This window comes from Hemitrygon akajei, chromosome 22 (assembly GCF_048418815.1).
Source record: "Hemitrygon akajei chromosome 22, sHemAka1.3, whole genome shotgun sequence".
Taxonomy (NCBI): Eukaryota; Metazoa; Chordata; class Chondrichthyes; order Myliobatiformes; family Dasyatidae; genus Hemitrygon; species Hemitrygon akajei.
The window spans coordinates 8,948,614-8,968,272 of NC_133145.1; the positions used below are offsets into that span (position 1 = coordinate 8,948,614).

Genomic DNA, 19,659 nt, shown 5'->3' on the forward strand with positions numbered 1-19,659 from the left:
TAAATCTTGGAATCTATGGGCGGGTCCTCAGTACTTATAGGCGTACTCGTTAATTTCACTGCTGAATACACGTCACCACCTGCCAGATCGTTACCAAGTAGGACATCCACGCCGTCCATCGTTAGTTTCGACCTCACCCCTATTTCGACTGGTCCAGATACCAGGTCACATTTCAGAAATATCCTGTGTAAAGGTACGGCCTCGGTCCCTTTTCCAATACCTCTTAACACAACCTCCTCAGTCTCAGAACCAAAATCTAACACCTTCCTTAAAATCAATGACTGTCCAGCCCCAGTATCTCTCCAGATCCGCACTGGAACTGGGGTTTCACTCTCCTTCACAGACACTGTCCCTTCCGAGATAAACTTCTCACGCCCCTCTTGGGCTCTATCTAACTTTGCCTTCCTCATCGATCTGTTGACCGGCTCAATGCAACCAGTCGGGATTGCTGTTTTCCCTTTTCCTGTCTCCTTCTTCGGAGCAAAACACTTAGTTGCTATATGGCCAGCTTTCCCACAATTATAACATGTAAAGTTGGGAACCTTCCTGCCAGCCTGCTTTTCCTCCCCCTGGCCTTTTCCACTAGTTCCTGGCTTATTCTCTGCCTTAGCCGGTGGGCTTTCTCTGCCGTCTCTACTGCCTCTTTGGTAGCTCTTATTTGAGGAAAACTTTGTCTTGTGGGTTAAGGCATACTCGTCTGCTAATTTGGCAGTCGCAGACAGAGTCTCTGTCTCCTTCTCGTCCAAATACGTCTTCATACCTTCAGGGATACAACCTTTGAACTGCTCCATCAGTATTAACTGCAACAGTTTATCATAATCTCCAACGACCCCTTTTGAGGTGCACCAATGCTCACAATACATTTGCATCTCACGGGCAAACTCTAAATACGTGTGGTTCCATGGCTTTCTCAAGTTCCGGAACTTCTGCCAGTATGCCTCTGGCACCAACTCGTAACTCCTCAATACAGCCCTTTTTACTTCCTCATAATTCTTAGACTCATCCATAGACAATGCCGAATACGCTTGCTGAGCCTTCCCCCTAAGTACGCTCTATAACAGAACAGCCCATTTCCCCTTAGGCCAGTTCTGATTCACAGCCACTTTCTCAAAATGGAGGAAGAACTTATTGACATCCATCTCCTCGAATGGAGGTACCAACTGGATCTCCTGACCAATCTTGAACCCCTCATTTGGGTCTGCTGCCCAGTCTCTTCCCTGCGATGCCTTTAACCTCTCCATTTCCAGCGCAAACTGCCTCTCTTCCCGTTCCTTCTCGGCCTCCAGCTCCAGCTTCCTTACTTGAAGCTCATGCTCCCTCTTCTTTTCCTCCTCAGCCAACCTTAATTTTTCTATCTGTAACTGAAGCTAACCCTCGACTGGTTTCCTCTCAGGGAACAGTTCCAATGCCCCCGATGGGAACACACCTTGGGATACATAATACTCAGCTATTGCTCTCTGTATTTCCAACTTTCTCATCGCTGGTTTCACCACTGAGAGATTCAATCGTCTCGCAACACTCACCAATTCCAACTTTCTGGCATCCTTTAATGCCCCCGTAGTTGGTTCTTTTAAAAATTTATCAGTTTCCATCTCTGCTGGTTTCCCGTCTGTTTATCTACACACCCAGATCAGATAAGGGACTTCTATCCCGATTCACTGGCCCCCCAATTTGGTAATCAAATCCCAGATGAGCCCCCAATTTGTTATGTACCCCGTAACTGGGTGTCAGACCAGCAGAGAAAGAAGAATCCATTGGAGTCTGGTGGTACCAAAACTAAAGATGTTTATTAGTAAACTACACAATACAGTATCAAAAATGCAAATATACATATAAAACCAGTTAGCAGTAATAATCCTAAAAGTGTAAGAATAATAATCAGCAATAATAAACAAGCTCTATCGATGTCTAGGGGTAAATGAATTGTCATAGAAGAGTATAAAGTTCAATTCAGTTCATACATGCTGAGGTAGTTATGGTTGTTGTGTTGTAATTGTTGGAGAGGGAGAGAGAGAGAGAGAGCAAGAGATTAGGCAGCTGCAGCAGGCAAACCTTCTGTGGCTTTCTTAACCCGTCGTGTCATTGTGGCCATTCAGTTATGACCCCTCCATCCTTCAGCTGGACCGTTCTTCTATGGTGGACTCGTCACTCTGGCATGAGTGGACACACACACATGTCCCCACCACCCCTGCTGTCACACTGTGAGCTTTATTGACCGATCTCCTGATTTGGTCTCCGAAACCCCCACCTTTCTGTGGGTTCACAACACTCAGTCAGTGTCCACTGGTGTGTCTGAAGGGTGTTTCTCCAGACCTGTCTTTTATCCCTACTAATGGGGTCTCAGCTATCCATCAACTCTGAATGACTGTGTCCATCAAATCAGGCCACTCCTGCTGTCTCCTGAGGAATGTTAATGAGCAAAGTTAAGTCCTTGTAGTGAAAGGTAAATAATCCAGGAAGAGTCAAAATACAATAAATCAACAGTCTCTCTCTCCCTCTTATCTGTAGCAGATGTTCTTGCCTGGGCTTCATCTCTCTTTCTCAGTAGCAGCATAGCAACAGCAATAGTTCATAGTTCTCGGTGGGGGGGGGGGGAATGGTTAACTCTGCACCCCATTTCCATCAGGTCTGTTCATCACTCATAACACTGTCCAGGAGAGATGGTAAGAAATGTGTTCCTTGGTGGACACAAGAATGTACAGAGCCTATCAGAGACTGGAGATGGGCTTTTTAGGTTTTGAAATGCATGAAGAATTCTGAAGAAAAGAGTGATAGCAAAGAGGGAACTTGGGATGATGGTGCCTGATGGCGACTTCTTTGTTTGCGTCTCTGGAAGCAGCTCTATTTCTATCTTTAATATTTCTTTTCCTTTCAGGGTTCTTTTGAAGACCCTGACCTAGAATTACACGTTGACTTTGGTTCTTTGTGGGAATGGGACCCGCTCTTGGAGCTTCATGACCGGCTGTTTTTCGATTATGCCAAGGACACGGTCTAGAAGACTAGTGCACCTTCAGGGTTCAGGAATTTTGTTGCTCTGGAGGTGGCAGACTCAAGGTCAGTGACACCGCAAAAAACTGGTGTGTTGTGGGAGTACATAGAGGATTGGCTGTTGGCTGTGTCCCCAGAGACCCAAGATCTTCGGGCATACTCAGAAAAAGTGATACAACAGACATTTAACAGCATAAATCGGCAAGTTGTTTTCTTAAGTCTCCCCTCACTGTGAAACGGGGACACCTCTTTTTCCCTTATTAAGGAGAGAGAGCCTGTGGTATCTCTAATAATGGATGAACGAGTAGTTTTTGGGGTACTGCAAGTCTGTGTCTTTATTGATGCTTTGCTGCATGCTTGAGGGTTCGGTGGAAGGTGCAGATGCTTTTTTGTTGGTGGGGAGGGGGCTTGTTGCTTTACTGCTGCTTATGCGTGAGAGGGGGGAGCTGGGGGGGGGGCTTTGGGGTCCTAACATTTAACTGTCATTCATTCTTTGGGGAACTCCTCTGTTTTCATGGACATTTGCAAAGAATTTCAGTATGTATATTGTATACATTTCTCTAACATTAAATTGAACCGATTAGCAATGGTAAATGGATGATTTGGAGAGGCTTTGCTTATCGACTGGAAGGGAAACTGGCAGGACAGTGGAGTGGAGAATGCTGAAGAAAATGAACATTGTCAGATGTTATAGTCAGCTTCTAGTATTAGTGGAGCATGGAAATTTGACTACAATGGACAAAGAAAAGGCGAAATGTCTGAGAAACTCATTTGCAAAGAGACTAGACAATTTCAGGGATGAGTATGTTAAGAGAGGACAGTGTATTTTGAAGGAGAATGGTAAGATATGTGAGAAACGAGATGTTTGAGAGTGCCATGGATGAGAATTTTATGTTGTGTTATGATACGGCAACAATGAATATGGAATTGAGACAGGTTTTTCATCAACAAATAAACATTTATTTGAACTCTGCTCAATAAAAATGAAAAATAAACAAACGACTAACTTAACCGGAAGTTAACTGCTAAACAGCAACTCGAACAGTTCTTAAAGCAATAAATGCAAACACAGTTCTTAAAGCGATAAATGCGAAAGTCCAAATGATTTAACAGTCAATTAGGAGAGACTTTCCTGAAGTTACGAATTCCTCGACAACATGACGTTACTGCTGATCCCAGCCAAAATATGCCTTACCCAAAGGATTCACGATGAAGGAAATAAAAACGGCTTGAAGGAACTGACCTTTCCCTTGATGAATAACGCTGCGCCCAACCCTTCCTGCTCTTACAGCAGGGGCTATCTCGGATTCAGGTTACTATTTCCGGAACGAAGATCCAATAAGGTCGATCCTGTTTTACCGCCAACGACACCAACTTTACTCGATCCTTTGGGTTTCTCTACCTCGATAAATCTTCACTCTCCAATACTTAAACTTTAAAATTAAATCAAAGATACATCAAACATAACTGGCAGTGATTTTCAAAACTGCCGGCACAATGATAATGTACCTTACAGTAAGAATTAAAACTCCACTTTAAAACAAAACTGCGTCATGAAATCAAATACGCAGCATAACGGAGTAAAAGACGACTTAAACGATGTCCCAACAAAAACTCCTGCATCACAGCAGGCTTTCCCTGTTTTATACCTGTTGAAAACAGGCCATCACATGACCTCACACAGGCAGGAAAATTACATCATGTGACCTCACACTGGCGGGAAAATACATCACTTCACCATCACAAAACCATTACGTTGCACTCACCAGATACTCAATTACATCATGATCATGTGACAGTCACAAGATACCTATGTGGTATGTAACACCTCCCTCCAAAAAAAATTTTGATCTGTCAAGAGCAAAATTTTAACAATTAACTATTTACAAAAAAAAAACAAATGAATAAAATCTACAACATGTACAATATACACAGTATTATCATATAGCACCTTACAAATTACTATACAGTAGGAGGGTTACAAATGTTAATATCAATCTGCTGTGGGTGCTAGCTATCACTGGAGTGGGCTAGCATCTACAGCATCTACAGCCCAAGCCAGATGGGCTGGACATGTCGTCAGGATGTCTGACAGTCGACTACCAAAACAGCTGCTGTATGGAGAGCTGAGCCAGGGCAAGCGCTCAGTTGGAGGGCAGAAGAAACGTTTCAAAGACTGTCTCAAAGTGTCCTTCAAAGACCTCAACATCAATCCCAGTTGTTGGGAATCGCTTGCTCTGGACCACCCAACCTGGTGGAGCAGGACCACTAAAGGAGCGTATGCAGCAGAAATCAGACGCACCACAGAGGCTCAGAGGAAACGCGCCACGTGCAAGGCTCGAACTACCTCCACTTCCACTGCAGCACCTACCCTCATGTGTCCCACATGTGGGCGAGCTTTCAGGGCCCGGATTGGCCTCACCAGTCACCTCTGGACCCACAGTCACAAACCCTCCACCTGACAGAAGTCGTGGTCGTCTTCAACTCCGAAGGACGAACAACAACAACAATATCACTCCATATGAAAATTACATTGTACATTCAACATCTAGATAAACAATCAGCAATCACATTATCTTTGCCTTTAATATGAGTTGTCAAAATATTATACTCACGTAACATTAAACCTTTGTTGCTAAACTGGAGTTTGATTTATTTCCTTAACCATTTTCCTTACTCAAGCCCGGACCTACAACATAATCAAGGTAAGTCTCAGTGGCATGACCAAATTCACTTTTAGCTAAATTAATAGTTAAGTTAGCTTTTGAAAGCCTTTCAAATAGTTTCTCCACAGCAGTAAAATACACACAGATACTTTCCAAGTATCATTTCCTGTAACTAAATCATCAATACAGACATCTCCAACATTTACATCACGTGAAGCTACTGTGGTTCTTCTAGGAACGTCTGGAAATAAATCCCTATATTTAAGACTTATTTGCTTCATCTGCTGCTTCTGCTCTGGCTGTAAATGAGCTAATTTCTCGTCAATATTTTCCAGAATTGTTGAGTTTGGTAATCTGGCAGAAATAATATTGGATTTAGAATGAGTTTCAGATGAATTATCCATTAAGTTCCTAGTGAGATCAGACTCATTATTATTGACCACAACAGTCATAGTAGCAGACTGTTTCTCATAATATGCTTTTATCATATTTATATGGGTTGGCCTTCTTCGATCTGGTGTTTATATCACATAATCCACATCATTAACTTTAGACATAATTTCATAAGGACAATGAAATCTAGCTTGTAAAGGATTCGTTTGCACCAGGAAAAGAACCAACACCTTATCTCCAGGCTTAAATGCCCTCATTTTAGCTTCTTTATCATACCAGGTTTTCATTTTCTCCTGGGCCGATTTAAAATTTTCCCTGGCTTTATGTAATTCTCCTACAAGCTTTATGTAATCTATCCTTAAATTTTAAAACATAATCCAGCAAATTAGTGTGTACCTCTTTATTAATCCATTGTTCTTTTAATAAGGCCAAAGGTCCTCTAACTCTGCCCAAATACGTTTAAATGGACTAAAACTTATTGATGCCTGTACTGACTCTTGTACTGCAAATAGAAGTAAGTATATGCCCTCATCCCAATCACTTTCATTTTCTACACAATACGTACTAATCATAGTCCTGAGGGTAGAATGAAACCTCTCCAAGGCTCCTTGCAATTCTGGATGGTATGCAGATGAGGTAATCTGCTTAGCTCCCAGTTTATAAACTATCTGTTGAAACAATCCAGACATAAAATTACTACCTTGATCAGATTGTATTTCCTTAGGCAACCCAAAATAAGTAAAGAATTTTATGAGCCTTTGTTACAGTTTTAGCTGTTATATTCCTAAGTGGAATTGCCTTTTAGTTTTTGGCAATGAGCCTACACAATCTATAATAATTTTAGAAAACGGTTCACCAAATGCGGGAATAGGTTGCAGTGGGGCCACAGGAGTAACTTGATTAGGTTTACCCACAATTTTGCAAGTATGACACGTTCTGCAAAATGTCATCACATCTTTTCTCAAACCAGGCCAGTAAATATCTTCAAAAACCTTGTTCACATTTTTCTTCACTCCTTGATGTCCACCCAAGGGCACACTATGAGCTAAAGTTAAAATCTCATTTCGATAAACTTTAGGAACAACTACCTGGTGAACAACCTTCCATTCATCGCTTGCAGGAATTGTAGGTGATCTCCACTTCCTCATCAACACTCCTTTCTCAAAATAATATCCTACTGGCACCTTATCAATTTCACTATTCAGGAGAGCTTGTTCCTTTAATTCGATACTCAGGGTCTACTCTGCTCTGCTATCATCTCCTTCTGAGTCAGAGACAAATACTCATGGTCAGACTTACTCCAAGAATCTTGATCAAACAATGAAGGTAAGAAAGTTTCTGACACATCCTCAAAATTTGAATCCCGAGTTGAACAGTCATGGGTAACAACCTCATCCTGCACATCAAGCATTTTAGCCATAGCTCGCGTTACAACATGGGAGGAATCTGTGTTAGAATCCATCTGTGGTTCCTCTGACTTTATTTTCAAATACACTTCAGGAAAAACTCGTCCATTTGCTAAGTCATTCCCCAACAATAGAGAAATGTCATTCACAGGTAAGCTGGGTTGTAGTCCTACTTTAACCGGTCCTGTAACTAACCCTGACCTTAAATTTACTCTATTCAAATGTACAGGCATAACGGGCACTCCCAACACCTCATATATAGTTTACCTCACCAGTGTCAGACTCATCACTAAACTTTAACACACTGTCTAACATCAGTGATTGAGAAGCTCCAGTATCCCATAGGATTTTTATTGGCACCGTAGTGGATCCCTCTTTCAAGGATACAAATCCTTCAGTTATAAAATGATCATATCCCCTCTTAACTTGGTCAGACTCTGACAAAGCTTTATGTGTGTTTATCAAACCCTATGGATTTACAGGTGTTTCAATATGTTGCACACAGGCATCTGTGACTGCTTCCATCTTCTTTTTCATTGAGAAATAGTTAGCTATTACGTGACCAGGTTTCTTACAATAATTACAAATGAGACCAAACTGTCTTTCCTTCACATGTTTTCTTTCATCCTTACCTTTCTCACTAACTTCTGATTTAATTTCTGGTTTACCTTGACTCTCTGTGCTATTTTTCCCTTTTAAAAGTTCTACCCTGATGGAATTCTAATGGATTAAGGCATACTCATCTGTTAATTTAGCAGAGTCCTGCAATGTAGCAGTGTCCCTTCCATTTAAGTATGTTCTTACTTCAACAGGGATGCTCCTTTTAAATTCCTCCATTAAGATCAACTTTTTCAATTTATTATATTCCCCATTCACATTTTTAGAGGAAACCCATCTCTCAAAACACACAGCTTTATTGTAGGCAAATTCCACGTAAGTTTTTTCTACGGACTTCTTCAAATTTTGGAATCTTTTTCTATAAGCTACTAGAACCAGTTCATACGCTCTCAGTATATGCTGCTTCACACTATCATAACCAAGTGCTTGTTCAGCAGTTAAAGCTGTATAAACTTGTTGTGCCTTGCCTTTAATTACACTCTGTAACATCACTGGCCATTTCTCTTTCAGCCACTCTGAAGTCTGAGCAACAGTTTTGAAACGTTGGAAATATTTATTCACTTCTGTTTCATTAAATGGAGGAGCTAAAATAACTTCTCGACTAGCAACAAACTGTTGCCGAGAACCAGAGGACTGATTTTCAAGCCTTAATTTCATAGAAACATGGAAAACCTACAGCACAATACAGCCCCTTCGGCCCACAAAGTTGTGCCGAACATGTCCCTACCTTAGAAATTACTAGGCTTACCTAGAGCCCTCTACTTTTCTAAGCTCCATGTACCTATCCAAAAATCTCTTAAAAGATCCTATTGTATCCATCTCCACTACCATTGCCGGCAGCCCATTCCACACACTCACCACTCCCTGAGTAAAAAACTTACCCCTGACATCTTCTTTGTACCTACTCCCCAGCACCTTAAACCTGTGTCCTCTTGTGGTAACCATTTCAGCCCTGGGAAAAAGCCTCTGACTATCCACACGATCAATGCCTCTCATCATCTTATACACCTCTATCAGGTCACCTTTCATCCTCCGTCGCTCTAAGGAGAAAAGGACAAGTTAACTCAACCTATTCTCATAAGGCATGCTCCCCAATCCAGGCAACATCCTTGTAAATCTCCTCTGCACCCTTTCTATGGTTTCCACATCCTTCCTGTAGTGAGGCGACCAGAACTGAGCACAGTACTCCAAGTGGAGTCTGACCAGGGTCCTATTTCGCCATCACAAGTTCAAATTCCCTCTGTTTATTTGCAGCTTCTAACCAACTTTGTTCCAAGTTCACTTCCAATTGTTTCTGTTTTAACTCAGCTTCTATTCTAAGCGTTTCTAACGCTTTACATTGCTCTAACTTCATTTGTTCGATTTGTAACTGCATTTCCAGGTTACTTCTTGGAAACATACCTAACACCGCTTCACCCAACTCTGCATAGTGTGATGCGATTTCTCTCTGAATTACAGGCTTTGATGTAGCTTTCGAAATACCTTTAAGTTCCAAACTGCTCGCAATCTTAGATACACTCTTTTTCACCTTCGCTAATAACTCCGGGTCTGGCGATGCCAGAAAGTTGTTGATATTCATTGTTGCCGAATACCACCCACAAGCCAATCAAACAAAAGAATTGGGAATTACCCTTTTCCAAATCACTGATAATTAAGCAAGCACTTAAACTCAAAAACGGAACATATCCAGGCCGAGCCCCCAATTGTTATGATACAGCAACAATGAATATGGAATTGAGACAGGTTTTTCATAAACAAATAAACATTTATTTAAACTGCTCAATAAAAATGAAAAATAAACAAACGACTAACTTAACTGGAAGTTAACTGCTAAACAGCAACTCAAACAGTTCTTAAAGCGATAGATGCGAAAGTCCAAATGATTTATATAGTCAATTAGGAAAGACTTTCCTGAAGTAACGAATTCCTCGACGACGTGATGTTCTGCTGATCCCAGCCGAAATATGCCTTGCCTGAAGGATTCACGATGAAGGAAATAAATACGGCTTGAAGGAACTGACCTTTCCCTTGATGAATAACCCAACCCTTTCTGCTCTTACAGCAGGGGTAATCTCGGATGCAGGTTACTATCTCCAGAACGAAGATCCAATAAGGTCGATCCTGTTTTACCGCCAATGACACCAACTTTACTCAATCCTTCAGGTTTCCGTACCTCGATAAATCTTCACTCTCCAATACTTAGACTTTAAAATTAAATCAAAAATACATCAAACATAATTGGCAGTGATTTTCAAAACTGCTGGCACAATGACAATGTACCTTACAGTAAGAATTAAAACTCCACGTTAAACCAAAACTGCGTCATGAAACCAAATATGCAGCATAACGGAGTAACAGATGACTTAAATGATGTCCCATCAAAAACTCCTGCATCACAGCAGGCTTTCCCTGTTTTATACCTGTTGAAAACAGGCCATCTCATGACCTCACACTGGCGGGAAAATACATCACTCCACCATCACAAGATGGAGTGCTCACCAGATACTCAATTGCATCATGGTCATGTGACAGTCACAAGATACCCACGTGATATGTAACAGTTGGCTGTACTGAAACCTGCTGACAATAATGTAAGTACTACAGCCCCAGGACAGGATATCATGTGCTCCAGTATCTGCCTGAGACAGCCCTAAAGAAATTGCTTGAGCTTTATAATAAGGTCTGGAAGCAAGGAATGTTCCTAGGAGACTGGAAAAGGGCTGTGGTGTTGCCTATTGTTAAACCTGAGAAGAATTTGACCGAACAAGTAGCTACAGGCCTGTTGCTCTCACCTCTTCACTGTGTAATGGACAAAATGATAGTAATTGGGACAACGTTTGTTTTGAAGAAGAGAGAATTACTTTGTCGCTACTAGTGTAGGTTTCGTGACATATGATGCCCTTGTATGACTGGGAAATGATATTTGGAAAGCTTTTACAGTAAAAGAGTCAGTAGTTGCAGTGTTTCTGGACATCAACAAAGCTTATGAAAAGCTATGGAGGGAGGGGCTTTTGATTAAACTAAGTAAGCTTGGTATTGGTGGCAGGCTATACAACTGGGTTTTGATTGGCCAATGGTTTAGTGTGGGTGGGAGAAGTGTCTTCAGAGTTTTCGGCGGATTGTGTATCCCCCCCCCCCCCCCGGGTAGTGTCATTAGTACAATATTTTTGATGGTATTGGGCCTGGCTTTGTATGCTGATGATGAGGCTCTGGAAAACACATCATAATACTACCTATGTGGTAAGGTCTGTGCAAACAGTGGAATCAGCAATGGAAGAATGGTCTTTGGACTGGGTTTAAAATTTTATTTGATTCTGTCAAAATATATGGTTTTTACTTGGCAACATGGGTTGGATATACATATTCACCTTACTCTCTATGGGTGATCACTGTCTAGGGTTCCCGTGGTTAAATAATTGAGGTCATGGCTGGATGCACGACTGACTTTGAGATGTTTTCGGAGGCTAAGTATAAGTTTGTCATTAAAGTTTTGTGGTGTCTAGCTGGGGAGCTTCTAGGAGTGTGCTATTGACAATTTATCACACTTTAATGTGCTCTTGTCTGGATTATGGTTGTATGATTTATGGGAAGGCAGTTCGTTCAGTTTTATACCAGTTGGATGTTCTACAGGCCAGGGCACTTAGAATCTGTCATGGAGCATTCTGGACCACACCATGAGATGTATTAAGGGTTGAACTAGGCGAGATGCCACTTGACCCGCAGAGGGAAAAATTCAGCCTTGCATACTGGACTTCATTAGTAGAATGCGGGGGGGGGGGGGCATTAGACGTATTCAATTTTAATGCATTGTTGGGAATATACTAACAGAATTGGTAAATGTTTTGGGCAGATATTTGGGGTGTAGGTACGGGAATTTAGTTTTGGGGATTTGTAAATTAGCCCCAACAGTGGCCTGACCTTGGAAATTTCCAAATGTGGGAATAGATTTGTCATTACTGGGGGAGAGGCAGAGTCCTGTGGGTGGTGAGACATTATCTACAGCAGAAGCATTTTTTCTTCTTTTTGCTCATCTTTACAGATGGTTCCAAAGATCCAGTTAATAACTGGGTGGGCTCAGGGATATTTATCCCCTGGTTTAATGTTAAGGTGGGGAAAAGGCTGGCAGATGGGTTGTCTGTCTATACAGCAGAATTTATGGCCTTTATGATTAGTTTGCAATGGGTTGAACAAGTTAAGCCAAACAGGGTTATGATTTGCTCAGACTCTGCTTTGGTACTGCGGAGTTTGGAATTGAAGTGTTGAAGGAGAGCTGATCTGTTGAACAACATGTTGATCTGTTGACCTGCATGTTCTGGAGAGTATGGGAATAGTAGTGCAGTTTTGTTGATACCTGCCATGTAGGTGTATTGGGTAATGAAAGGGCAGATGATAGAGCAAAACAGGCACTTAGTAAGTCAGACATAGACATTTCTAGTCAATATAGGAAAGTATGAAGCCAAATCTTGGATTGGCTGGGAAATGGCAGAATTTGTGGGATAGGAGTGGGACAGGGAGGTGGTATTACAAATTGGTTCCATCAGTTCACAGAAGGCGCCTTTTGGGTAGGAGGGAAGATGTGTAGTTGGCAAGATTGAGGTTGGGACACAAGGGTTTGCACACTACTTTGGCACTTGTTGGTAAACATGAGAATGGGTGGTGTGACTTTTGTAAGGTATCAGAGACAGTAGAACGTGATCATGGTGAGCTACAGATATTCATTAGAACATAGGAAGCTGTTCAGGCAATTATAGGGTAGATCTGGGGTGCCTAGGCTGCAGGATATTCTGGCACCTGAAGCAGGGATGACCAAGTCATGTAAGGCCCTGGTGAACTTTTTAATTAAAACAGGTTTGGGAGGCAGAATCTGATCCCTGTTATGGCTCCTGTCACACTCCGTTACAGTAGATGGCATAATGCACTTCCCTGATGAGTGTGAGCTGCCACTAGCACAAAGCAAAAACAGGAAGATACATTAGTGACAGCAGAAGCTGTGTTAGCAAAAGAATTTTAATATGACACATAACTCTAAATTTGATTAAAGTAGACAGTGGAACCAAGGAAGGGCTGGTTATGGTGTGGGTGGGAAGGGTGAGGAGCGGCTGGGATTGCACCATTACCATCCTTCTGTTGTTTGAAGGGTTTCTGCAGCAGACTCATCCCCTCAGTCCCAAAATGAGAGAAATCTGGACTGTAACTCTCCACAGAGCCCTTGCGTTGGCTGCTCTGAGCTTCAGTGTGTCCCTCAGTACGTACTCCTGCAACCTGGAATATACCTGTCTGCAGCATTAGCTTACAGACATCTCACTGTGCTGGAGACCAACAGATTTTGGGCAGACCAAAGAGCATCTTTCACTGAGCTGATCATCTACTAGTGTACCGGAAAAGGAAAGATGGTGAAGTAGGATAGGAGGAGATCATAGGCATATGGGCCAAATGTGGGGAAATGGGGCTTGTTTAGATAGGCACCTCGCTTAGCATAGACCAGTTGGGCTGAATGTATGACTGCGACTTGATGTCTGCCTCTTTGTTTTGTATGTGTGTGCGTGTCCTTAGGAATAGCCCATAGATAACTTCACTCAACTTCAAGTCATAGTACAGCACAGAAACAGGCCCTTCAGCTCACCTATGCCGAACCATTTAAACTGGCTACTTCCGTCGACCTGCATCGTGACCATATCCCATCATACCCATCCCATCAATGTACCTATCCAAACTTCTCTTAAACGTCGAAATAGAGCTCTCATGCACTACTCGGTCTGGCAGCTCATTCCACACTCTCACCACTCTGAGTGAAGAAGTTTCCCCTGATGTTCCCTTTAAACTTTTCACATTACACCCTTAGCTCATCACCTCTGGTAGTTGTTCCACCCAACCTCAGTGGAAAAAGTCTCTCAAAAAACTTCGCTTGTCCCAACATTGAAATGTTCCCACAACCTATGGACTAAGTTTCAAGGACTCTTCATCTAACGTTCTTGATACTTACTTTTTAAAAATTATTTTGTATTTAGTTTGTTGTCTTTTGCACATTGAACACCAAATTAGTGCAGTCTTTCATTGATTTTATTATGGTTATTATTCTATTCTGGATTAGAGAATGCCTGCAAGAAAATGAATCTTGGAGAGGGCTGACATGGTGACATATGTACTTCAATAATAAATTTACTTTGAACTTGGATCACATCAAAAAGACTGTGCAGATGAATTCCTCGCCACTGGGTGGCAAACTCCGCTCCAGAATGCAAAGACTCAGACACTGAGATCATTCAGAAGTGGCAGATATTTGCTCATGGAGGGATACAGTGCATAAACGTTGTGCACCTCAGACATCAGCCTAATGGATGGCAGATATGGCTTCAGGAGCCTTGCTTTTTTCCCCCCACAAAGAGGTACTGCCTGGGCAGCTGAAGGTATTCAAATAATAGGCAAAAATAGAAATAAATACATTTAAATATGATGACCGGCAAGGCAGAGAACTTGTCTGGTCCGTGCCAACTTCTTGCTGCTACATTGTACAGGAAGTACAGAAGCCTGAAGTCCCACACCACCAGGTTCAAAACCACTAGCTCCCTTCAACCATTCAGTTCTTGAACCCACCAGCAAAATGCTAGTTACTACCTCAGATGGCAACACTGTGACCACTTTGCACTAATGGACTATTATTGTTCTCATTTTTTTTGTAAAAATTGTGTAAAATTTGTTTTTCACGTGAATGCTACTTATCTGATGCTATGTGCCTGTGCCACTGCTGCAAGTAAGATTCTCATTGCACCTGTGCACACATATACAATTACAATGGAGTTTAGTGGGACATTTTGGCGCAATTAAGCGGCTGCCTCATTTAGCTGAGGTTTCATGGAAATAGGTAAAAAGGTACAAAAAAGACGAACTACCATCTAACTGAGGAACAATCTATGTATTCAAATGAAATACAGAACAAATTATAGCACTATCAATACTGCTACAGTGCTATAAACTGTATTAGTTCCTAACAATTATCGATGGAGAAATTCATCTGCCACATTCTTTAGCCTGACACTGTAAATAAACAAAATCAGTGCAGACACTTAATGTAAGATAGTGGACTACCTTCATAAAATGCTATTAACAATTGCATCCTCCAAATCTTCATTTCCATTTTAACATTCAAGATGATGTTAGTACCTTCCAATTCTTTGTAGTTCCTAACTTGTTGAAGTAACTTTCATTTACACTCCCGGCCGTTTCTGGCCTGAATGCTTGAAACTGCAGCGAGCAAAACAGTTCTAAATTGTCTTACTGCTTACTTCTCACCAACTTTCAGTGATAAAAGTCACTGTTTTTGAACACAAGCACATGCCACTGACAGTTAAAAACTTTGCACTAAGCATGGTGTAGTGTCTAACAGCTACACAAGAGTATGCATCTGACACTAGTTAGAAACTGTGCGGCTACAGTCTTCTGCCCCAGTTAACTGGCATAGTGTCCTAAATAAACAAAGGGAATTCTGGCTAGTTTCTCAATTACTTTTTGTTCTGTAAGAGTTGTTTCAAATAAGCAGCTGCCCTGATTAACCAGAATCCACTGTATTTGCTTACCACAGTAAACAACATTGATCCTAAAATGTATTTCTGTTATGAAAGCCTGCAATGGACAACGGCAGCAAGTACTGGCCACATCTTCAGAAAATGTCTAGCACTGAAGAATCAAGAACTAATAGGCATGAGACAATTGGAACTACTTTGTAATACGGCTTCTTAGTTAGGTTGAATGGCATTTAAAAACAGTTGGCTTTTGTTGACAGAAACAATGAACATGGATACCTGATGTCATTTTCTGTAACGAAAAATTTGGTAGTTGGGTGGGTGTAACCAGATTTGAGGACAAGAGGCTCCCTGCATGGAGTTTGTATTAAAAAGAAACCTAATGAATGGGTTCTCCTGGAGGTGGTTACTTTGGAGAATTTTGACATCAAGAATGCATTTTTTTGGCATCATATTTGTGCTGGAGAGAAAAGGTTCTCTAACTCACTTTCTTGGACCCGAGAAATTTAATGAGTGTTTGCTCCAGGCTGCCCATGACTACTATCTAACATGATTTTAAAGTGTTTGTTTATTTTTTATATACTGTTATTTGTGTACTTTAGGTTATTTCTCTTGTTTTTACATGTTTCTATGATTTTATAATTCACATTGATCTAATTTATGTAATAAAATTTATAGTTCTGTTTTTAAAATATCAGTTGAAGCCTTTACATATGAATGGTCTGAAACCTTTCAATCTTCTCATGGCACTGCACAGTGGGAGATCAGCTAGATTCCCTTGTAGATTAGGAACAGTAAAACCATTAAAGATTAGAATAGATAAATTGTTAGTGTGCTATCATAGTTTGAGTCAATCTGTGAGGTTGCTCAGGAGGGAAAAGAATTTAAACTTGACCCAGGCCTTAAACTACCTTGCTGTAAATGTAACAATGTTAAACCAATGTTCATCCATTTGAGACTAAAACCAAGAAGAGAGGGCACATGCATTCATACAAGCACATCACTATGATAGAATCACATCATAGTAGCGAGAGTAGTGAGCCAGACTGGCAGGGAATGGTCTGATCTGAATCTGCATATTTTATCTCAATATACATTTATCCAAAACTGGCAGATGCTGTTGGAAATAGGTAAGACAGTCAGTTCCACTTCCAGCACTTTGTTTTAATTTCAAAAATATAAATAAAATGTGCTGCATTTAATTAATTTTGTAGAGAACTTCTCATAATGTACATTAACTAATCTCTAGAAAACTATCAAGAATCCTTACAGTAAAAATAGATGAACTAGATAGTTTGTTTTCCATGAAGTGAGTATTCCAGAAAGTAGCAGGGCTCTTTTGGGTTGGAGCCACAATTTCAAGAGAATGAGACTTTTTAATACTTTTGATCATGGATTGATCTGCTGACAGGATTAAAAAGACCATTCTGAAATTTGAAATCCGATGTACATTAATGTTCAAAAGTTAAGACTAAGCTTCCCTTCTATAAGCTTCTCTATACTTAACACAGATTGCCACCTGACTGTCTAATTCTAGTATCAAGTCAAACCATATAGTCCTTCCCAGGAAAGTAATCAACTTATCAAGAAAATGAAATGATTAAGGGAATAGAACTAGGTATGGGCTGTGAGCAAGTTAATTTTTTAATTATGATTTAAAAGTGCATATTTCAGAAAACTCAGACCATCCTTAAAGTCCCTGTCTGCATAGGATTTTTGGTTCGTAACTACTGTAAAAGTTCCGTTACAAATCTGGTAGCTTCAAACATTGCCATGTCAGGTCTGTCAACTGCCCACACAATGTGATTTACATTTGAGGGACTAGGCAGGAGTTGCTTGATTTTCACAGACAGTCTAAACTTGTGTCAAAAAATTAGTTACATCCGAGCCAGCAGATGAGTTAGAAATTATTACCACGGGAACAATCAGGTACATATTCATTCACAAACTGATATTTTGATGTACCTGACTTGCTTTCCTACAAAAATAATAAATATTTAAAAAGTACTAGATTAAAAATTTGCACAATTACTACATACAGCTTACACACATAACAAATGTGAAAAAAAATGCCAAGGGAGGACCAGCATCATGCAGTTTTTATGCTGTTTGGCTAAATACATTATATTGAGCTTTCTTCAGCGTCTCCAGGAAGAACTGTTCATCTTCAAGAAAATCACGATCCTGTAGAAGGAGAGAACAAGACAAGTCACTGAAGGGGCACTATTAAGCTAATTGTGTATCAGACTGATATAGACAATATGATTTCAGGATGTGCTAATTCTATTCACAGCTAGAAACATAGAACATAGAAAACCTACAGCACAATACAGGCCCTTCATATCACAAAACTGTGCCGAACATGTACCTACTTTAGAAATTACCAAGGGTTACCCATAGCCCTCTGTTTTTCTAAGCTCCATGTACCTGTCCAGGAGTCTCTTAAAAGACCCTATCGTATCTGTCTCCACCACCGTTGCTGGCAGCCCATTCCACACACTCACCACTCTCTGCGTAAAAAAACTTAACCCTGACATCACCTCTGTACCTACTTCCAAGCACCTTAAAACTGTGCCCTCTCATGCTAGCCATTTCAACCTTGGGAAAAAGCCTCTGACTATCCACATGATCAATGCCTCTTATCATCATGTACACCTCTTCTTGTACACCTCTATCAGTCAGCTCTTATCCTCTGTCGCTCCAAGGAGAAAAGGCCAAGTTCACTCAAGCTACTCTCATAAGGCATGCTCCCCAATCCAAGCAACTTCCTTCTAAATCTCCTCTGTACCCTTTCGATGGTTTCCACATCCTTCCTGTACTGAGGTGACTGAGGGAAATACACCAAATGGGATCTGACCAGGGTCCTATGTTGTGTAACATCACCTCTCAGCTCTTGAACTTAATCCCACGGTTCATGAAGGCCAATACACTGTATGCCTTCTTAACCACACAGTCAACCTGCACAGCAGCTTTGGGTGTCCTATGGACTCGGACCCCAAGATCCCTCTGATCCTCCACACTGCCAAGAGTCTTACCTTTAATACTATATTCTGTCATCACATTTGACCTACCAAAAATGAACCACTTCACACTTATGTGGGTTAAACTCTATCTGCCACTTCTCAGCCCGGTTTTGCATCCTATCAATGTCCCACTGTAACCTCTGACAGCCCTCCACACTATCCACAACACCCCCAACCCATGTGTCATCAGCAAACTTACTAACCCAACCCTCCACTTCCTCATCCAGGTCATTTATAAAAATTATAAAGAGCAGGTCTCCCAGAACAGATCCCTGAGGCACCCCACTGGTGATGGACCTCCATGCAGAATATGACCCTCCTATAACCACTCTTTGCCTTCTGTGGGCAAGCCAGTTCTGGATCCACAAAGCAATGTCCCCTTGGATCCCATGCCTCTTTACTTTCTCAATAAGCCTTGCATGGGGTACCTTTTCAAATGCCTTGCTGAAATCCACGTACACTATATCTACTACTCTACCTTCATCAATGTGTTTAGTCACATCCTCAAAAAATTCAATCAGGCTCGTAAGGCACGACTTGCCTTTCACAAAGCCATGCTGACTATTCCTAATCATATTATGCCTCTCCAAATGTTCATAAATCCTGCTTCTCAGGACCTTCTCCATCAACTTACCAACTACTGAATTAAGACCTACTGGTCTATAATTTCCTGGGCTCCCTCTACTCCCTTTCATGAATAACTGATCATCATCTAAAACCCTCCAATCCTCCGGAACCTCTCCCATCCCTATTCACGATGCAAAGGTCATTGCCAGAGGCTCAGCAATCTCCTCCCTTGCCTCCCACAGTAGCTTTGGGTATATCTCATCTGGTCCCGGTGACTTATCCAACTTGATGCTTTCCAAAAGGTCCAGCACATCCTCTTTCTTAATGAATTGAATTGACTTTAATTCTTACATCCTTCACATACATGAGGAGTAAAAAATCTTTATGTTAAGTCTCTGTCTAAATGTGCAATCATAGTAATTTATAATAAATAGAACAGTCAATGTTACATAGAAATACACTCAAATCAGCGTGAGTT

General features: G+C 41.2%; 1 protein-coding gene across 9 annotated transcripts in view; it reads right to left on the reverse strand.

Moving 5' to 3' along the window:
* Positions 1-1,767: 1,767 nt before the first annotated feature.
* The window catches only part of LOC140714956 (fas-binding factor 1 homolog), a 156,804-nt gene continuing 138,912 nt past the window's right edge, over positions 1,768-19,659 (reverse strand). For 7 of the 9 annotated variants that reach the window (XM_073026650.1, XM_073026655.1, XM_073026648.1 and 4 more), the window contains one exon: positions 3,926-17,775. In XM_073026650.1, coding sequence (XP_072882751.1) covers positions 17,692-17,775 — 84 coding nt within the window. In that variant the 3' untranslated portion in view covers positions 3,926-17,691. Of the gene's footprint in view, positions 2,401-3,925; positions 17,776-19,659 lie in introns of those variants that run through there. The other 2 variants (XR_012096038.1, XR_012096037.1) reach the window with 2 other exon arrangements.